Source organism: Saccopteryx leptura, chromosome 1 (assembly GCF_036850995.1).
Source record: "Saccopteryx leptura isolate mSacLep1 chromosome 1, mSacLep1_pri_phased_curated, whole genome shotgun sequence".
Lineage (NCBI taxonomy): Eukaryota > Metazoa > Chordata > Mammalia > Chiroptera > Emballonuridae > Saccopteryx > Saccopteryx leptura.
In genome coordinates, this window is record NC_089503.1 from 375438411 (window position 1) to 375455479 (window position 17069).

General features: G+C 41.3%; 1 protein-coding gene across 8 annotated transcripts in view; it reads left to right on the forward strand.

Moving 5' to 3' along the window:
- The window catches only part of SUPT3H (SPT3 homolog, SAGA and STAGA complex component), a 437116-nt gene extending 435367 nt beyond the window's left edge, over window positions 1-1749 (forward strand). For 7 of the 8 annotated variants that reach the window (XM_066359299.1, XM_066359293.1, XM_066359296.1 and 4 more), the window contains one exon: window positions 450-820. In XM_066359299.1, the coding sequence (XP_066215396.1) occupies window positions 450-491 (42 nt within the window). In that variant the 3' untranslated portion in view covers window positions 492-820. The other variant, XM_066359295.1, reaches the window with a different exon arrangement.
- Window positions 1750-17069: the final 15320 nt, after the last annotated feature.

The following is a 17069-nucleotide window of genomic DNA, read 5'->3' on the forward strand; positions in this document are numbered from 1 at the left end:
ATTAGTGTCTGTTCCCAGAGCTTTTCCCCGAGACTATAAATTAGGCCTGGGAAGGCTATAATGAGTCAGTAATTTATAGACTATTAAGATACTTAGTTAGAAATGATTCTTGGGCATGTCCAATAGAGAACACATGTTTGTAAAGGACAAACAGATTCAACACAACATGTACACGCTGGGCCCTACCGAGCCCAGTCAACAGAACGGGATGTCTTATTTTGTGTATCTCCCACTCCCCCAAAATAGAATCACTAACCACTTGTTAACCACACTGACTTTTTAACAGACAACGTGGTTGCTACAGCTTGGCCACCAGAAATGTTCAGATTAAGCACCCCCTTAGACTGTAGCCAGCAGTCTGCAGAACAGGAAGACAGCTCTCCTTGCCTTTCGCCTCCTTTCCTGGGTTGACTCGTGATAATTCATTGCAGATTCTTTCTCTCTGACAGAGTGCCTACCGCAGGAATGGGATGGCTTTCCTGGCCTGCTGATGGGACTGTGGCTGCACCAGGAAAGGCGACGGTATATTAAGGTGATTTCTGTTCCCCTCTTTGGACAAAATAAAATACAGATTTACCTTCTCAGTGTCCTCAGGAGTGGGTTGGTTTGTTGTGACTATCAACTGGCTGACTCCAGCTCTTTCCCAGCGCCCTCAGCGCCCAGCCTTGTTTACTAGACGGGCCATTCAGCTAATTAATGGCAGGATGTTTGGGGTAGTGTGTAGGTGGACAAGAATGCAGATCACACAATTTTGAAATTTTAATTTGGAATGGATTTACTGCCCTCAGCTCACATATCTTAAAAGCAGTGTCTTTTTATTTTTATTTTTTCCAGTGTTTAGTCTACATTTTACTTGATGCATTTTGTAATCCAAGTTTGGGACAGAGGAAACAAAATTAAAAGGACAGGCAGTTTTCCCCTTGCACTGCCCCATCAACTTGCCTTTCTGACATTTGTTGGCTACATCTACATGTATTTTAGAGACCAATATCTATTTTATACAATCAAAGACCTAGTTGACCGGACTAACTGTCTGTTCCCGTCCTCTCCTCTTCACCCACTCCTCGAGTGTGTCATTTTCACGCCATTTTCCCAACTTCCTGCATGTCTGCCCATTGTGTGTGCTTCCCTCATCTAAGCCCTCTTCCCCACCCCCAAGTCTCCTCTCCCTGTCCCCCCCAAGTCCCCCCGGCCGACACTCACGTGCACACCATACCCACCGAGAAGCAGAGGAACCAGAATCAATGGAAGGGGAGAGAGCCATGCGCTTTCCCCCTTCAGAGCGCTGCCCCAACTGCGAAGCGTGGGCGGGCGACCCCTGCTGGTAGCAGCTCTGCCCCGTCCCGTCCTCCGTTCTTTCTCCAGCGAGTGCGGAGCTGGAACCCTTGGGAACAAATCAAAATATAGCAGATATAACTGTACAGTTCCTGATTAAACCTAAATTGGGGGGAAAAAAAAACAGGAAATTAATTTCTTTAATTTTGTAGGAGTTTGTATAATTTTACTTTTCTCATGGTTTTTAACTCACACTGAAACAGCTTTTGTAAAGAATTAATAAAAACAGAAATGAAAATCATGAAAGAGTTTCGTCTGGTGACCAAAATCTTTGTGAAGTCAGTTAATATGATTGTGCTGTATTACTCACATTCGTTAACTATCATTTACCTGTTCTGTGTTAGTCCTTCTGGAAAAAATCTTTATGTCAAGGACAAAAAATGCAGACATATAATATCAAAAAATTGCCAAAGGGTTTTGATGTCCCATCTGTGCTTGTTGAAATGTATGATTAAACTTTTCTTTTTATCATCATTCTTATTTTTCTTGGCATCCTTAATCATGGAAAATTATAAGCTTGCAGTAAACATCCTAACTCTTACAACGACAGCATTTATTGTATTTGGTTTCGATCTGCCAGGCTTATTGATGTATAAAATTTTCAGGGGCTATTTTTTCACATCAAAATTCTTTCTCTCTCACATTATACATTTTAAAGTGTGCACAAGGCAGAAAATACAGGGTTTAGGGTTTTCCCCTTCATTTTATTCTACCTGATCTCCTTATAGTCCCAGGGAAGGAAGACTCAATGTACATTTCTCTCAGAAATATGACAGGTCTGTGTTTTTGTTGGTCTGGCGTATGTTTGTCTATCTTGAACAGTCTGACAGGTAATTATTTATAAAATCTGGTTTGCCCAGTAAGTCCATATAATAACCTTTCACTTTTCATCATAAGCCAGTGAGCTGAATTTAGAATAAAACAAGGTCATTTATGTCTCTCCTGAACCAGCCTAGATGTTCCCATAATTGCTCAATATTAATATTTTTAATTCGTTTTTTCTTTTCTACCCTTAGGTCCTTTCTCTGATTCTTTCCACAAAACTAAATTAGAAGTGAAATAAAATATCCTTAAGTAGCGAATATAGAAAAAAAGAAGGAACGTTTCAGAAAATGTGACTTGAATAAATTTCTCTCTGAAGATTAAAATGTTATGTAGGATCAGAAGATGTTAGAACAGAAGATGGTCTTAAAGATCACTGAAAACAACTCCTTACTTACAGATAAAAGCACATGGCCCAGAGAGGGAACTGACTTTCCCGAGACCCCCAGCAGTGCCGGGACAGACCAGAGACTAGGTCCTCGCTCCCTAGTGCCTGGGCTCGTCGTACACGCCATACTGCGTTTGCATAAGACGGTACCAAGACACGTTGGGTCTCATGGTGTCTTTATCTTAGACAGTAACTTAAATTTATAAGAAACAATACCGCCTGACCTGCGGTGGTGCAGTGGGTAAAAGCATCGACCTGGAACACTGAGGTCGCCGGTTCGAAACCCCCGGGCTTTCTTGGCACATATGGGAATTGATGCTTTCTGCTCCTCCCTCCCTTCTCTCTCTCTCTCTCTCTCTCTCTCTCTGTCTCCTCTCTCTAAAATGAATAAATAAAATCTAAAAATAAATAAATAAAAATAATAAAAAAATGTGGTTTAAAAAAAAAAAAGAAAGAAACAGTACCAATTATGGACACATCCTGAAGTGTGTTATGTTAAATTTCTCTTTAAAGGGACTGGTATTAATTATATAATCTGTTGTCAATTATACATCAATATTTAAAAAGAGGTCTACTTTGTTGTCAGGAATCTGACCTCTGGTATTTCATTCATCTTCACAATGACTTTATGAGGTAGATGCTATAAACAAAACAAAAACAAAAAAATTATGCCCAACTCTAAATCTAATGTGAATACACAAAATAGTTTCTATTTTTGTAGGCTTGTGTTTTGGAGATCGAATTTGAAAATAAATGAAACCAACAAATAAGTAAATAGCCTCTTTTATGGGAAACTGACACTCCCTCATAAACTTGAGAGTAAAGGAAATAGAAATATTTCTCCCCTCACCTAAATTTGGAGGCTTTCTGAACATGCCATTTTAAGCTGTGTCTTTAACCTTCCTGCCTTCACATATTGTAATAGTTGAGATTCAAAAATAATGTTCCAATTTTAGAACCAAGAGTTTTTATTTAAAAAAAAAAAACCAGAAGCAGAAATATTTTTTAAATGGTGTATATGATTTCTGTATCTGGGGAGAATTCTCCATTTATTACTTTTTGTTCTTTGTTTCTATAAAATAATAAACAATCCACATTTAATGTTTTTACCATGTAGAAGACAAATAAAGATAACTAACTGGTGATTCTTGGTCTGAAAAGAAAACACATTTACTTGTCTAGATATTATAAAGTTTAATAGTATGAAAAAGAATTTATATAGTTCCCAAATCAGATGTTTCTTTCCTGTCCGTGTAACCCCTTGTGTAAAACTGAGTCACTACAGAGAAAGTGTTCCCTCATCCGCCCTTCTGGAATTTAGATAGGCCCTTCCCAGGTTGCATTTAAATTTTTACCATCAACCATGTATATATCACATAAAATGTTTTACAGTTTCCTGTATGTTCTGGCTGAACATTTCATAGTACATAAACACTTCTGCAAATAATATAAGGGCATCCAGTTGACTATGTCATAGCGGCCTCTAAAGCTGATTGTCCAGCAGTTTATTTTCTTATTTTTATCTTCTGATTTGAAAGCCAAGGGGAGCTGTGCGCTCTCCCTGTGCCGTTGCCGGGCGGGGCCCCGCAGTGTCAGCCGAGCGGGGTGTATTAAAGCACAGCCTTTCTGCAGGCGGCGGCAGGCCAAGCCGAAACAACAAAACCGTGCCTGCAGGAATTGGACGTAAATGTGATAGTTAAATCAGGGCCAGATGCCTTTCAAAACTCAAATATTAAAAAGTCATATCTCTTAAAGCAAGTCTCATGTTGTGAGTAGGATAGTGATACCAAAGAACTTTTTTAAGAAAGTGACTTGCATTTGTTTTTTTGGAACAAAATAGCAAATATTCAAGCTGTCATAAGTCATGGGGATTTTGGCAGTTGAAGGAGATTTTAAAGCAATAAGTTCCTACAAGGTCAGGAGAAACCCACATACAATATTTCATTGTTGGAAACCATGGTAATTCTGTATAGAGAGTTATAGTCATGTTCCCTTTTCTGCTCATCACCATCCAATATTCACTATTCTCATTTTTTTCCGAAGGAAAATAAAAATAGAAAAAGGTATAGGAATAATGAAGATTCAAGATGATTAGTTACATAGTTCTACTTATACCAAATAACACTTTACTTGCTATTAAAAATGATGAAATATTGTATCAGCGTTTTAATAACAAGTTTGACATAATTATAGCACACCGCATGCCACCCTGTGTGCTGAGCACGCTGTGGGAGTTGTCTTATTAAATACTGACAGCGCACTACAAGATCTGCACTGTTTCTCTCTGTTGCCGGTGGGTGCTAGGGAAGAAACCACGAAACAGAAGGTGGAGAGTCTTACACAGTTACCCACTGTGGAGTTGGCATCTGTACCCCGCACTTTGACCCCAGAGCTCATGCTTTTAGCCACTGTTCGCAGCATGTACTGTTCTAAAGATTTCTAGGAACACATTAAAGAGAACTGCTCCCTTGAACCTAGAAGCACATCTCAGTACCAAAAAAACTTGATTACAAGAAAATTTTATTTTAACTTAACATTCCGTCTCTAAGGCCAAGTATTGTGTATATGACAGACTATCATATAATGTATAATAGAATATAATTATATAGAATGATGCCAAGTCCTCTATAATGTCTTAAACCTTAAGATAAATAAATACGATCAATGCATCTGCCAAGAATCATTATACAAATTATGAAAAAATTTTTATAATTTCCCCAAAGATCCATGTGTACAAAGTGTCTCGTTTGTGAAGATGAGATTTCTCCAGACAGTTCTCATTACTTAGGCTAATATTTTATGTTTGCATGCAAGGTATTTATTTCATATTATAAAGCATACAGAAACACACACGACATCTCTGACACTGTACAAACGGCCCTTTCAAGTGTTTGCGCACAGGTCGTGGTACAGCGCGCATTTCCGTGATGCGGGTTGCGTGCGTGCGTGCGTGCTTGCGGGGAGTGATGACCACAGATAAAGAAGAAAGTTGCTGAGCACAGTTTGAATTAGCAATGATAACTTTTCCTCTCTCATTCGCAGTCAGCAACCTTTTAAATTCAACCTGAGGTCTATTCTGCCTCAGGACAAGACATTTCCTGATTGATGTCCTTTTGAGCTCCCAGCCAGCAGTGCGTCAGCCCTCACACTGCGCACTTGTAGCTGTCTGTACTGAGTGACATTGCCTGACTTCTTCCAGCCACTTTCCTCGCAGAAGTTAGTTCATTGGCCACTTCCAGTCACTCCTCCCTGACCTGTGTGTGCCAATCAAGTCAAGCAGACCGTAGGCAGCAGTGCCACTTCCAATAGGTTTGGCCTGTGGAGAGACAGTGAGCCCAGCTGGGTGTGGGCAGTTTGTTCCTGGGATCAGCAGGGTGTTACCTTTCCACGGTCCTAGTTCCTCAGGAACACCGGGCCAGATGGCCAGACAACAGAAGGCGTTGCCATGGAAGCTCCAGCTCTTGACTGCAGCCAAGCAGTTGTTTAGTTTGCAGCCATTCCCGAAAGGAGATGGAGAGGGAGAGCCCCAGGCCTCACCGGAAGCAGGGAGGCAGAAGAGAAACTTCCTTGTGGGGGCTCCTCCCAGACTATCTCGCCACCTCCCTGGGGGATGACAGCCCTGAAACCTTCCCTACGTGGCCTGTGTGGACCCATGCAAAGTCATCAGGTGCCTCTGCCCTGTGACATGTGGTGTCATGTGTTCCTGTTCACAGTGTGGAAAATCAGTCACCTGCTGCTCCTGCCCTCGGTCCCCACGGTGGCCGCTTCCCGTACACTTCCTGCCTGCTCAGTGCAGTCCCTCTGCTCCTCTGACCTCTTTATGCCCCCGTTGGTCCCCATCCTTCCTATTTAATGTCCTTAATCATCTCTCTATTGCCCTGTAGCCTGCACCACATTAAGAATTTTTTGAGGACAAGTCTCTAATTTTTTAGCTCTGTAATCACCACATGTGTACACTAGGCATTCGATAAGCATTTTAGTTGGTTAATAGAAAACCCCATCTAAACAGAAGCACAGAATCCGTTTGGTTGTTGTTAAATCTCTGTAATCTCTCAATTTCACTTATTTGGCTGCAAATCTCCTAAACTGTGGATGAACACAACCTTTTTCTGAAAAACAAATGCAGTGTCTCAGAGAAACCAGTTCAAAGCACCCCGGGCCTCAGGTTCTTGTGGCCTTTCTGAGTTGGTCATCATGGCTTCAGTCTGGTTTGGAGGGGCTAGTGACCACGGAAGGAGAGGGACTCATCACATTTGTACCACAGAAGGCCCAAGGAACCTTTGTGCCCCACCTGAAAGAACTTCAAAAAGACCAACTTCAAAAAGAACTATACACTCACAACTTTTGTATACAGTACCATCTGTGAAAATCTACTAGTTCTCCCATTGTTTACTGTGAAGACAACCATTTTTGGATGAAATTTCCTTAAAGGTAATGGGAATAACATGTCCACCGACCTTAAAGCACTTAAGATGTTCTATTTGGACTGAAAATGATGAGAATTTTGTGAACTGGAAGCAACAGTTTACCACCCAAGAATAGTTTGCAATTAAAATATCTGTTTGGTTTTTTCTTTTTATTTCTGTCCATTTATTCATTCATTCACTCAAAAAACATTTTTTTTAGTACCTATGAAAGCCAATCACCATGGAATCTACAAATTCCCGAACAGTGAGTCAGGCCTGTGGGGACCTGCAGAATTCTTCAAAGGGGCTCATGAGGCCACTTAGATGAAATTATCTGTAGATTAACTAAACATGTTTTGTCCACGTCGGCACCACTCTTTACAATATATATTTATAACTATATATGGTATATATTAAATATATATATATATACCTCTGTGACTCATAAAACATCAATTCTCTTAAAAGTGATAATAGAATCCTGGTAGCTTTTTTGACATTACATACTGTTTTCATTCAAGAGATACCGAAAATCCAAGCTAGAGAGTGCGTGCGTGAGGGACTGTGTTTGAGGCGGGAAGTGGTTCTCAGGCTCAGGAGAGAGGCACCGATTGCTTTCTGTGCTTTATGGTGGCTGCCGCGGTCTCCTCGGCTCTTCAGCGGTGAGCGGATTGTCCCTTCGGAAGGTTTGGAGCTGCTTAAACTTAGAATTAAAGGGTTTTTTTTTCCCTTTGACATAATGTATGAACTTTTCTCATATGTCTTATTTTGGGAAAAATTTATGGTCTTTTCAACATTAGGAAGTTTTGCTTTTCCTGACATTTTATTGCTTTGCGTATTTGAAACATTTCAATCCCAGACAATAAATATTATGTGATTATTGTTTTCATATGGATAGGTTATTTCCTCCTGTTTTTTTCTAAACCCCTTTCCCAACTAATAATACTCAAAAATTTATTAATATTAAGCTGTGCCATTCAGCTTTTCCAGAATCCTGGAGAATGAAAATTGAAAAGAGGGGCAGGTTAGAGAGGGAAGGGTTAGTCATGGTTAAAAATAAATTTGAGGTGTGTGGTTTTCTTTCAGTTGGATTTAAATGTTTCTTGAGTTGAAATGAAGATTATATTTATTCTGTAAATCATTTTTATAAACTGTCACGACCAGTTATCACATTAAATGGTGTCTTTTATATGATTATTGTGGAGGCTAAGTGGGTCTCAGCAAAGGAGATGATGTTAGCTGGGTACGCCATGATTCCTGAGTGTTTGAAAGCACCCATCTTTACTCGGCTCTCTCACCTTCTTTTCACAAATACCACTTTCTCAATAAAGCCTTCTCTAGCCATTTTTCAATATTGCAATGCGACCTCTGCCCTAGCACACCAAAGCTCCCCTTTCCTGCTTTTTTTTGTTCAAGCTAACACACCGTTTCCTGTACTTGTTTATATTGTTTATGGTCTATCTTGTCTGTCCCCTGCGGCGTCTCTAGCACATGCGGCTGTGCCTGGCACACAGTGCGTCTTCCACCAGTATTTTACTAAATGAATGAATGGTCCATCAATTCTTGATTCTGCAACTTTTTGCAACACTTGAACCATGTTACCCACTATGGTTCTTCCCCATCTTTTATTTCTTCTCACTTATGTCCTGGCTTAGCCCAGTGCCCTGACTGTGAGCTTCCCTTGACCTTCCAGATTCCTCTGAAATTCAGCTGTGATCTTTGTTTAAGCAGTTTTATGTTTTAGTACTTCCAAAATCACAATGTATCTCCCACAGAAAAGAAATTTGGCCACCCTGAGCGAGAGTTAGTTATGATTTACTGAGGTTTTCAGTAATAATGTGGCAAGCTTTTTATATCTCTATTTCATTACTGATTCAAATTTCTTTTTACCACAACTCCAGGTCAATATTTTTAGTGCATTTATTTATAACTCCATGTGCATAAATAACACATTGCCATAGTGCTTTTAGACAGGACACATAGAATATATATATTTTAGACATCATTTTTAATGTGGTACAGTAATCCACATACAATAATAATCCCCCCCCCTTTAAAAAAACTTTCCATTGATTAGAGACAGAGAGAGAGGAAGGGGAGGTGGGAGGGAAAGAGAGAGAAAAGCATCAACTAGTTCCACTTAGTTGTTCCATTTAATTGTACACTCATTGGTTGTTTCTCCTATGTGTCCTGACCAGAATGCAAACCCACAACATCAGTGCACCAGGATAATGCTCTGTCCACTGAGCCACCCAGCCACAGCCAGTAAGAACCCTTTTTAGATGTACAGTACAATTCAATAATTTTCAAAAAATAAGCAGAGTTGTGTAACCACCACCACAGTCAAGATACATGAACACCAAAAAGTTGTCTCATGTTCCATCGTCACTGACCCCTCCCTGTGGCCTCACTAACGCCTGGCACCACTGACCTGATTTCTGTCTCTATAATTTTACCTATTCCAGAATAGCATAGAAAATGGAACAATTCTATATGATTTGGATAGCATGGGGTTTTTTGCGTCTCCTCTCACTTAGCATAATCTTCTGAGATCCATCCAGGTTGTTGTGTGTACCAGTCACCCATTCCCTTTAATAGCGGAGTGTCCCTGTGCACGGATGCACCACAATTTGTTTATCCGTTATCTATTGAATGGACATTTCAATTATATAGACTGGCTGTTAAGATCAAAGCTGCTATTAAAAAAAGAATAAAGCTGCTGTGAACATGGATGGAGAGAGCTTTGTGTGGGTTTGCGTGTTCATTAGTATTGGGTATATATTCAGGAGTGGGATTACTGCATCATATGGTAAATGGATACTTAATTTCATAAGACATGGCCAAAGTGTTTTCCAACGTAACTGCACAATTGGATACTCCCACCAGAAATATGAGATTTCTAGTTGCTCCCTATCTTTGCCAGCATTTTTTTTCTTGTTTGGTTGGTTGGTTGGTTGGTTGGATGGATGAAGGGTGGATGGTTTTCCTTTAATTTTAGCAATGCTGATAGGTGAACAGTGGTAGCTCACTGTGGTCTTACTGATACTAATGATAATAAGCATTTTTCTTGTAATTATTTTCTATCTGGATCTTTTCTTGTTGAAATGTTTGTTCAGATCTTTTGTCCATTTTTTAAAAAACTGGTTGTTAGTCTTCTTATTAGAGTAGAAGAGTTTTAAATAGATTCTAGAGACAAAAATGTGTCTTTAACATATTTTCTCTGAGTTTTGACTTTTCCTAAATTGTCTTTGTAAGAGCTGAAGTTTTTAATTTTTAGGAAGTCCATTTTACCAATTTTTATTCTTTTATGGCTCATAGCTTTTGTGTCTTAGCTAAGAGATCTTAATATGACCCAAGCCCACAAAGGTTTTCTCCAGTATCTTCTTTATATTTTAGATTTTAACCTGTCCTTTAAATCTTTTATTTATTTTGATTTTTTTATATGGTGCAAAGTAAGGGTTGAGATTCTTTTTTGTTCTTCTGCATAGGCTTGTCTGATTGTTACAACACCATTTGTTGAGAAAACTGTCTCCTTTCTTTATTGAATTGCCTTGACACCTCTGAAATCAGTAAGTGACCATATATGTGCAGGTCCATTTTGGGTTCTGTTTTGTTCCATTGATCCATGTATCTATCCTCATGCGGGTACCTTACTGCCTTGATTACTAAGTCAGGAAATCTGCCTAATGAATCCTTCACTTTTCTTTTTCAAAATCATATGTTTTATTCTAGGTACTTCTCCATATTTCTGCAAAACACTGGCTGAGATTTGATCGGAATTGTTTTGAGTCTATAGCTCAGTTTGGGGAGAATTAATACCTTAGCTGTATTAATGCTTCTAATCAATGAATATGGTATAGTTTTTTATTTAGGTATTTTCTAACCTCCCTCCTCAATGCTTTTATACTTTCAGAATATAAATCCAGTACATATTTTGTTAGATTTACCTATGGATATTTTATGTTGATGCTGTAAGAAAGATTTAAATTTTTTTCAATGTCCAGTTCATTGCTAATATATAGGGGAAAATCATTTTTGTATAGGAAACTTTTTTTTACCATATACAATATGTTTCCAGTGCTTTTCTCTGTATTTCCCATCCCTTCTCTCTGTTTCAATCTGATATTTTTTACCTGCTCAGTTTGTCTTTATTAATCACCTCTTTTGCTGAATCTAAAATTCTGTTAAGCCCCTCTATTGAATTCTTAATTTCAGGGGTTTTTTTTTTCAGCTGTAAAATCACCATTTGATTCAAAAATAAAAATTCCAGTTTTAAGTCCCATGCCGATTACGCCAGTGTCTGGATTGCTTGTGGGTCTGTTTCTATGAGCTGGGAGTGTTTTTCCTCTTGGTTTTCAGTCGCTTAGTTCTGGATCTTGCTATTAGGAGTGTTTGGGTTTTTTTTTTAATTCATTTGGTTTTTCTTTTTAAATCAGACAGAGAGAAACATCAGTTTGTTGTTCCACTTATTCATGCATTCATTGGTTGGTTCTTGTATGTGCCCTGACCAGGATCAAGCCCACAACCTTGGTGTATCGGGACAACACTCTAACCAAGTGAGCTACCCAGCCAGGGCGAGGAGGTTTTTACTGAATGCCAGACATTGTATATGAAAAAATATAGAAGCACTGGATGATGATTTCTTCCAAAGGGGATTTAATTTTCCGACAGACAGATGGGGTATAGTTAGATAAGGGTTGGTATATTACTGCTTTGCTCTTAGTCCTGGAAAGTATCCCTAGGGATTTAGCTGAGAGCTTGTGGCATTTACCGAGCCCCTTTCATCTTAGTGATCCCTAAAGTCTATCCTCAGACTCCTGTAGGCCCTCAAGACCAGTGAAATTTCCTTTCAGCTCCTGACCTCCCCAGTGCTGCCCTCGCCCCACACGTGGGCAGCTCTGGAGGTGACATCCGCTTCAGGGGAAGTGGCATGCAGAATTCTGGGCTCACTTCCCGAACTTCCCTGCCGTGGACTCGCTCTGAGCTCTCAGTCCCTCGGCTCCCCTGGCAGCCCCACGCTCCACCCTCCGCCTCCCCAGCCCAGCGGGACAGTTCCCTTTCTTCAGTGTCTTGGTCTCTCAAATCCTGACTCCCTTGGCTTTTTTTCTCATGCCTCAAATTCAATGTGTCTCCCCTCCCTCTAAGATGTCCACCACACTGCACATCCCGAGAACCTGTGAATGTGTTATGTTGCATAACAAATGGGAATGACAATTGCAGGTGGAATTAGCTTGCTAATCAACTGACTCTAAAATAGGGAGATTACCCAAGATTTTTCAGGTGGGCCCATTCTAGTCACATGAGCTCTTAAAAACAGAGAAGGGGGCAGAAGCGTGGGTAAGAGATGTAGCATGAGAAGGACTTGGCATCGCCGGCTTTGAAGATGGAGTAACGGGGCCATGAGCCAAGGCATGTGAGCCTCTAAAGTGGCACTTAGTTCAGAGACAGCAAGAAAACGGGGACCTTGGTCCTACAGCCGCAAGGAACTGAATTCTCTCATCCAAGCGAGAGACCGGTTTCTTTACTAATACAATCTCCAGAAACGAAGACAGCCTGCCAAGGCCTTGGTTTTAGTCCATGAGACCCACACCTGGCTTCTGACCTACGCGACTGTAAGATAATACATTTGTTTAAGCTGCTAAATGTGTGATAACTCTTTACAGCAGTACAGAAAACGATTACACACTTGTTTTGTATTTTGTCCAGCTCTTACGATTGTTCTCAGGTCACAGCTTGATACCGCAGTCAGAGCTCAATCAGAGTCAGAACCACTGTACTTTGCGGGATAAAGATTGTATTCTAGGAATCGGAGCTTACATAGTTATGGGAGGAGCCGGGAAAATGAAGGCCCAGGAGGAAAGCTGAGGCCTCGGAGAAAAAGTCACCAACCCATCCATTTGAGAAGCAAAGCGCAACCACCGGCCGAAGTGGCGGCGTAGGAAGTCTGTAGGGAGCAGTGCTCCTGTGGAACTAGCACCACCACTGCGGTCGGCCACGTGCGTCGGAGAGGAAGGCGGAGCCACAGCTGGTGAGCAGGCTTTTCGGGCAGGAAGATGAAGTGGTGGACAGGGAACTGAGGACAGGCTAGAGCTGCCAGCACTTTTATGTCTGTGACCACCCCTACCCATGACGAGATAATAATGGCTTCACCTCCATTTTCCAAATCTTGCATAAATTTTTCTGTTGCCCAACCATATAGGAAGGGGGATTCTGGAAAAGTAATTTCCGTTTCACCAAGTTGAGACCGTACTAACAACCAAAGCCCACCCTGTGTCAGCCTGGCACCCATACCTACCTCTTTTAACTGCATTCAAGAAGCATTCAAAGAAAAGACAGTAGCAAAATGCTCCTACCTAGCATGATGCACGCTAACCCTCGCCTCCCAAAATGTGGCCTTCCTCACAAAACCCATCACCTCAGTGCACTCCTGAGAGAAACAGCAAACAAATCTCAACTGAGAGACATCCTACGAAATACCGAGCAGGACTCCTCAGCACTGTGAGGCCATCAAAAATCAGGCAGGGCGGAGGCACTGTCCCAGCCAAGAGGGGCCTGAGGACCCGTGACATAAATGTAACGTGGGGTCCTCAGTGTGATTCCAGAACAGAACAAGGACCTTAGGGGAAAGCCTAAGGCAATCTGAATAAAGTGTGGACTTTGGTGAATAATAAATGTATCAGAATTGGTTCATTAATTGTCACAGATGTACCATACTAATGTAAATTAGTGATAATAGGAGTAACCAGGTGCGGAGTATCTAGGGAACTTAGTGTTGTCTTCAAATTTTCTATAAATGTAAAACTAGTTTAAAATTTTTTTAAAAAGTTACTTATTTTAAAGGATATAATGTGGTGTGACCCAGCTCGGTGTGCTGTTTGTCCCTTTCCCTGAGCTGCACCCCCTTCGGTACCCTGTAACTTATGTACTGAGACAGATGGCCAGCCACTAGGCTAGGTAAGAGGAGAATTAAAGAGAAAGAACCGTTTAATACCTAAATAAACGTGCTGTGAATTAAAGTAAGGAAGAACCACCCGTGACCACTTCTGTCCTGGTCTCTGGAACTGGCTGTGTGTTCACACCCCTCTCCTTCCAGCAGCTGTCAGTGAACAGCTCGGCTGGTGTTCCCCGCCTGACAGGGCGAGCCCGTCTGTTTCTGTTGGTTATCTTCTGCTGTGTGACAAACCGGCCCAGAACTTGGTGACTTAGAACAATGACTTGGTATTTGTCATGATTCTGGGGTCAGGGATTGAGGCAGGCCTGGCTGCACCTGGCATCGTCTGGTAGCTTCTCAGCTGCACTGAGCCAGCACCTGAACCGGACCGGACCGGACCAGAAGGAGCAGGAAGGCTTTGCTCCTCAGATGGGAGTGTGGCTTGCTCACCGCATGGTTGTCAGACTGAAGCCAGAACTACCGTATTTCACCACGTATAAGACGCTCCTGTGTATAAGACACAACTTAACTTTGGGGCCCGAAATTTGAAAAAAAAATGTATTACATAAAGTTATTGAATTCAAGTCTTATTCATCATAAAATTCATACAACTCCTCATCACTGTCAAAACTCCCATCCATTAGCTTGTCCTCATCTGTGTCTGATGACGCATCACTGTCTTCATATACTGCCTTGTCCTCAGTTCCATCTATGGCATTGGAAAAGCCACACTTCTACAACCACTGTATAAGATGCACCCAGTTTTTGGACCCCAATTTTTTCAAAAAAACGAGGCATCTTATACATGGAAAAATATGGTACCGGGTCCCCTTAAGACAGGGGTCCCCAAACTACGGCCCGCAGGCCACATGCAGCCCCCTGAGGCCATTTATCCGGCCCCCGCCGCACTTCCGGAAGGGGCACCTCTTTCATTGGTCAGTGAGAGGAGCACAGGATTCATCCGCATCCTGTGCTCCTGGAGTACTATATGTGGTGCGTCGCTCACGTACAGTACTACTTCCGGTGACACGGGACAGACGTGTCACGGCTCTGGAAGTGCGTCATATCACTTGTTACGGCTAGCAGTGACAAATATGGAACTGGATATTGACCATCTCATTAGCCAAAAGCAGGCCCATAGTTCCCATTGAAATACTGGTCAGTTTGTTGATTTAAATTTACTTGCTCTTTATTTTAAATATTGTATTTGATCCTGTTTTGTTTTTTTACTTTAAAATAAGTGCAGTGTGCATAGGGATTTGTTCATGGTGTTTTTTATAGTCCGCCCTCCAACGGTCTGAGGGACAGTGAACTGGCCCCCTGTGCAAAAAGTTTGGGGACCCCTGCCTTAAGGCCTGACTCACAGGTCCCAGGACTTACCATTTGTGCTATAACATGCAGTCAAAACTAGTCACAAGGCCAGCTTAGATGAAAAGAGGAGGGAAATAGACTCTACTTCTTGATAAAAAGGAGCAGCAAAGAATTCGTGCCCTTTTGTTACCTACTCTATGGCTTGTGGAGATCTCGGTTTATTTCCTTTCGTGTAAATTCCTAGAATTGGAATTGCGGCACCGAAATTATTCCTCGTTTTAGAAACTGGACACATATGCTGAGGGCCCTCTGTCCGAGTTTTCCCAGTCTGCGTTCTCCTGGGCAGTGTTTGAAAATCGGCTTCTCTGACCCTTCACCAACGCTAGGTAATGTTGCCCTTTTTTAATTGTTTCCAATTTAAAGAAAAGTCTGACTGTGGCATTTATTTGCATTCGTGGATACCATGGAGGCTGAACAATTTTTCATGTATTCACTGGCTATGTGTAGCTGTTCCTTTTTGAATTGCCTGATCTTGTCCCTTGCCCATTCTTCTCGGGCTATTCCTGGTTTGAGTGTTGATTTTGGTCTGAAATTTGGGTTATTAAAGTTTAATTGACCTCAGACAACCCCGGTAGGTTTAAATATTATGAATTACTCTTGCCCAAAATAATCTGTCCTCATTTCTATTCGTTTACTCTTTATTTCCCTGGACCACATCACCACTTTCAGCCCTTTTCTCAGATTCACAGTGTTGGAACTGCAGATCGCCTCAGCTTTCAGCCGAGACCGTCGACATCGGAGGACAGGGTCTTGTCCTTTCTAGAGGTGGAAGCCTTTCCTCACGTTGGACCCACAGACCAGTATTTTGGCTTCTGGTCAAAAGGATACCAACCGGATGTTTAACCCCTTTGCCGTGAGGTTTGTGTCCTTGGGTCTGACACTAAGAAACTTGGTCTGTACCTTTTGCTTCATGAGTGACTTGGATCATAAATCCTCCCTGCCCCAACTAGCTACATGCCGTTTGATAAATTGCTTTAACTTTGGGGCCTTGGATTCCCTGCCTAGTAAGTGGGAGCGTTGAGCTTCTGCTACATGACTCTTAACACAGACGTTTTACTCTCGAAGTCTTATTTTAAGAGGGGCATTTATAGGGAGCGTATGGACTAGGGAAACAAGCCTACATGGAAGTGGAAGTCAAATACATTTCAGAAATTTATTTGACCTAGAATGTCTATTTTCGAAAGGAACCTAATCAAAGCATTTTTAAAATAGTTTTTAATTGCAGGTTTCAAACTTTCTTATTTGTCATACCTTTTTAGAAGCGTGAACATAGCATTTCTCTCTGTACCGACTTTGTGCTTTTCCATTTGGTAAACACTGATTTTATTTCTCCCCGGGCCTGTAGGAGTAAACCAGGCCAGCTTAGCACTTCCTGTTTACCTGCTGGTTGTACGTATCGGAGATGCTGACAGGCCTGATCTCAAAATAAGCCTGCTCGGTTTAATTCTGCAGTTTCTGGTTCAGCAACCAGCCTGTCAGGAGTTGGACCATGAAACAATTCAGCTATGGAAGCCTCATTCTGACCTTCCTCCTTTCAGATTGTCAGTGGAGAGGAAAGTCACTTGATGTAAGAGAAGGGATAATGTAATAGTCGGATTTATGCTTAAATGGGGCATCCCACAGTCCCTTTCATTTGAGAATACCAAAGCACTTTCAACTCTTACGCTTGAGATGTACAAGGCGAACACAGAGATAGTAAATAACCTGATTTCCTCTGGAGAGTCTCAGCGCTCTACATATCAATTTTTAAGGAAGAAAATTGAGTTTTATGTATAGTGAGTGACTAAAGTGTAAGCTTAGAAATATTTTATGTTTC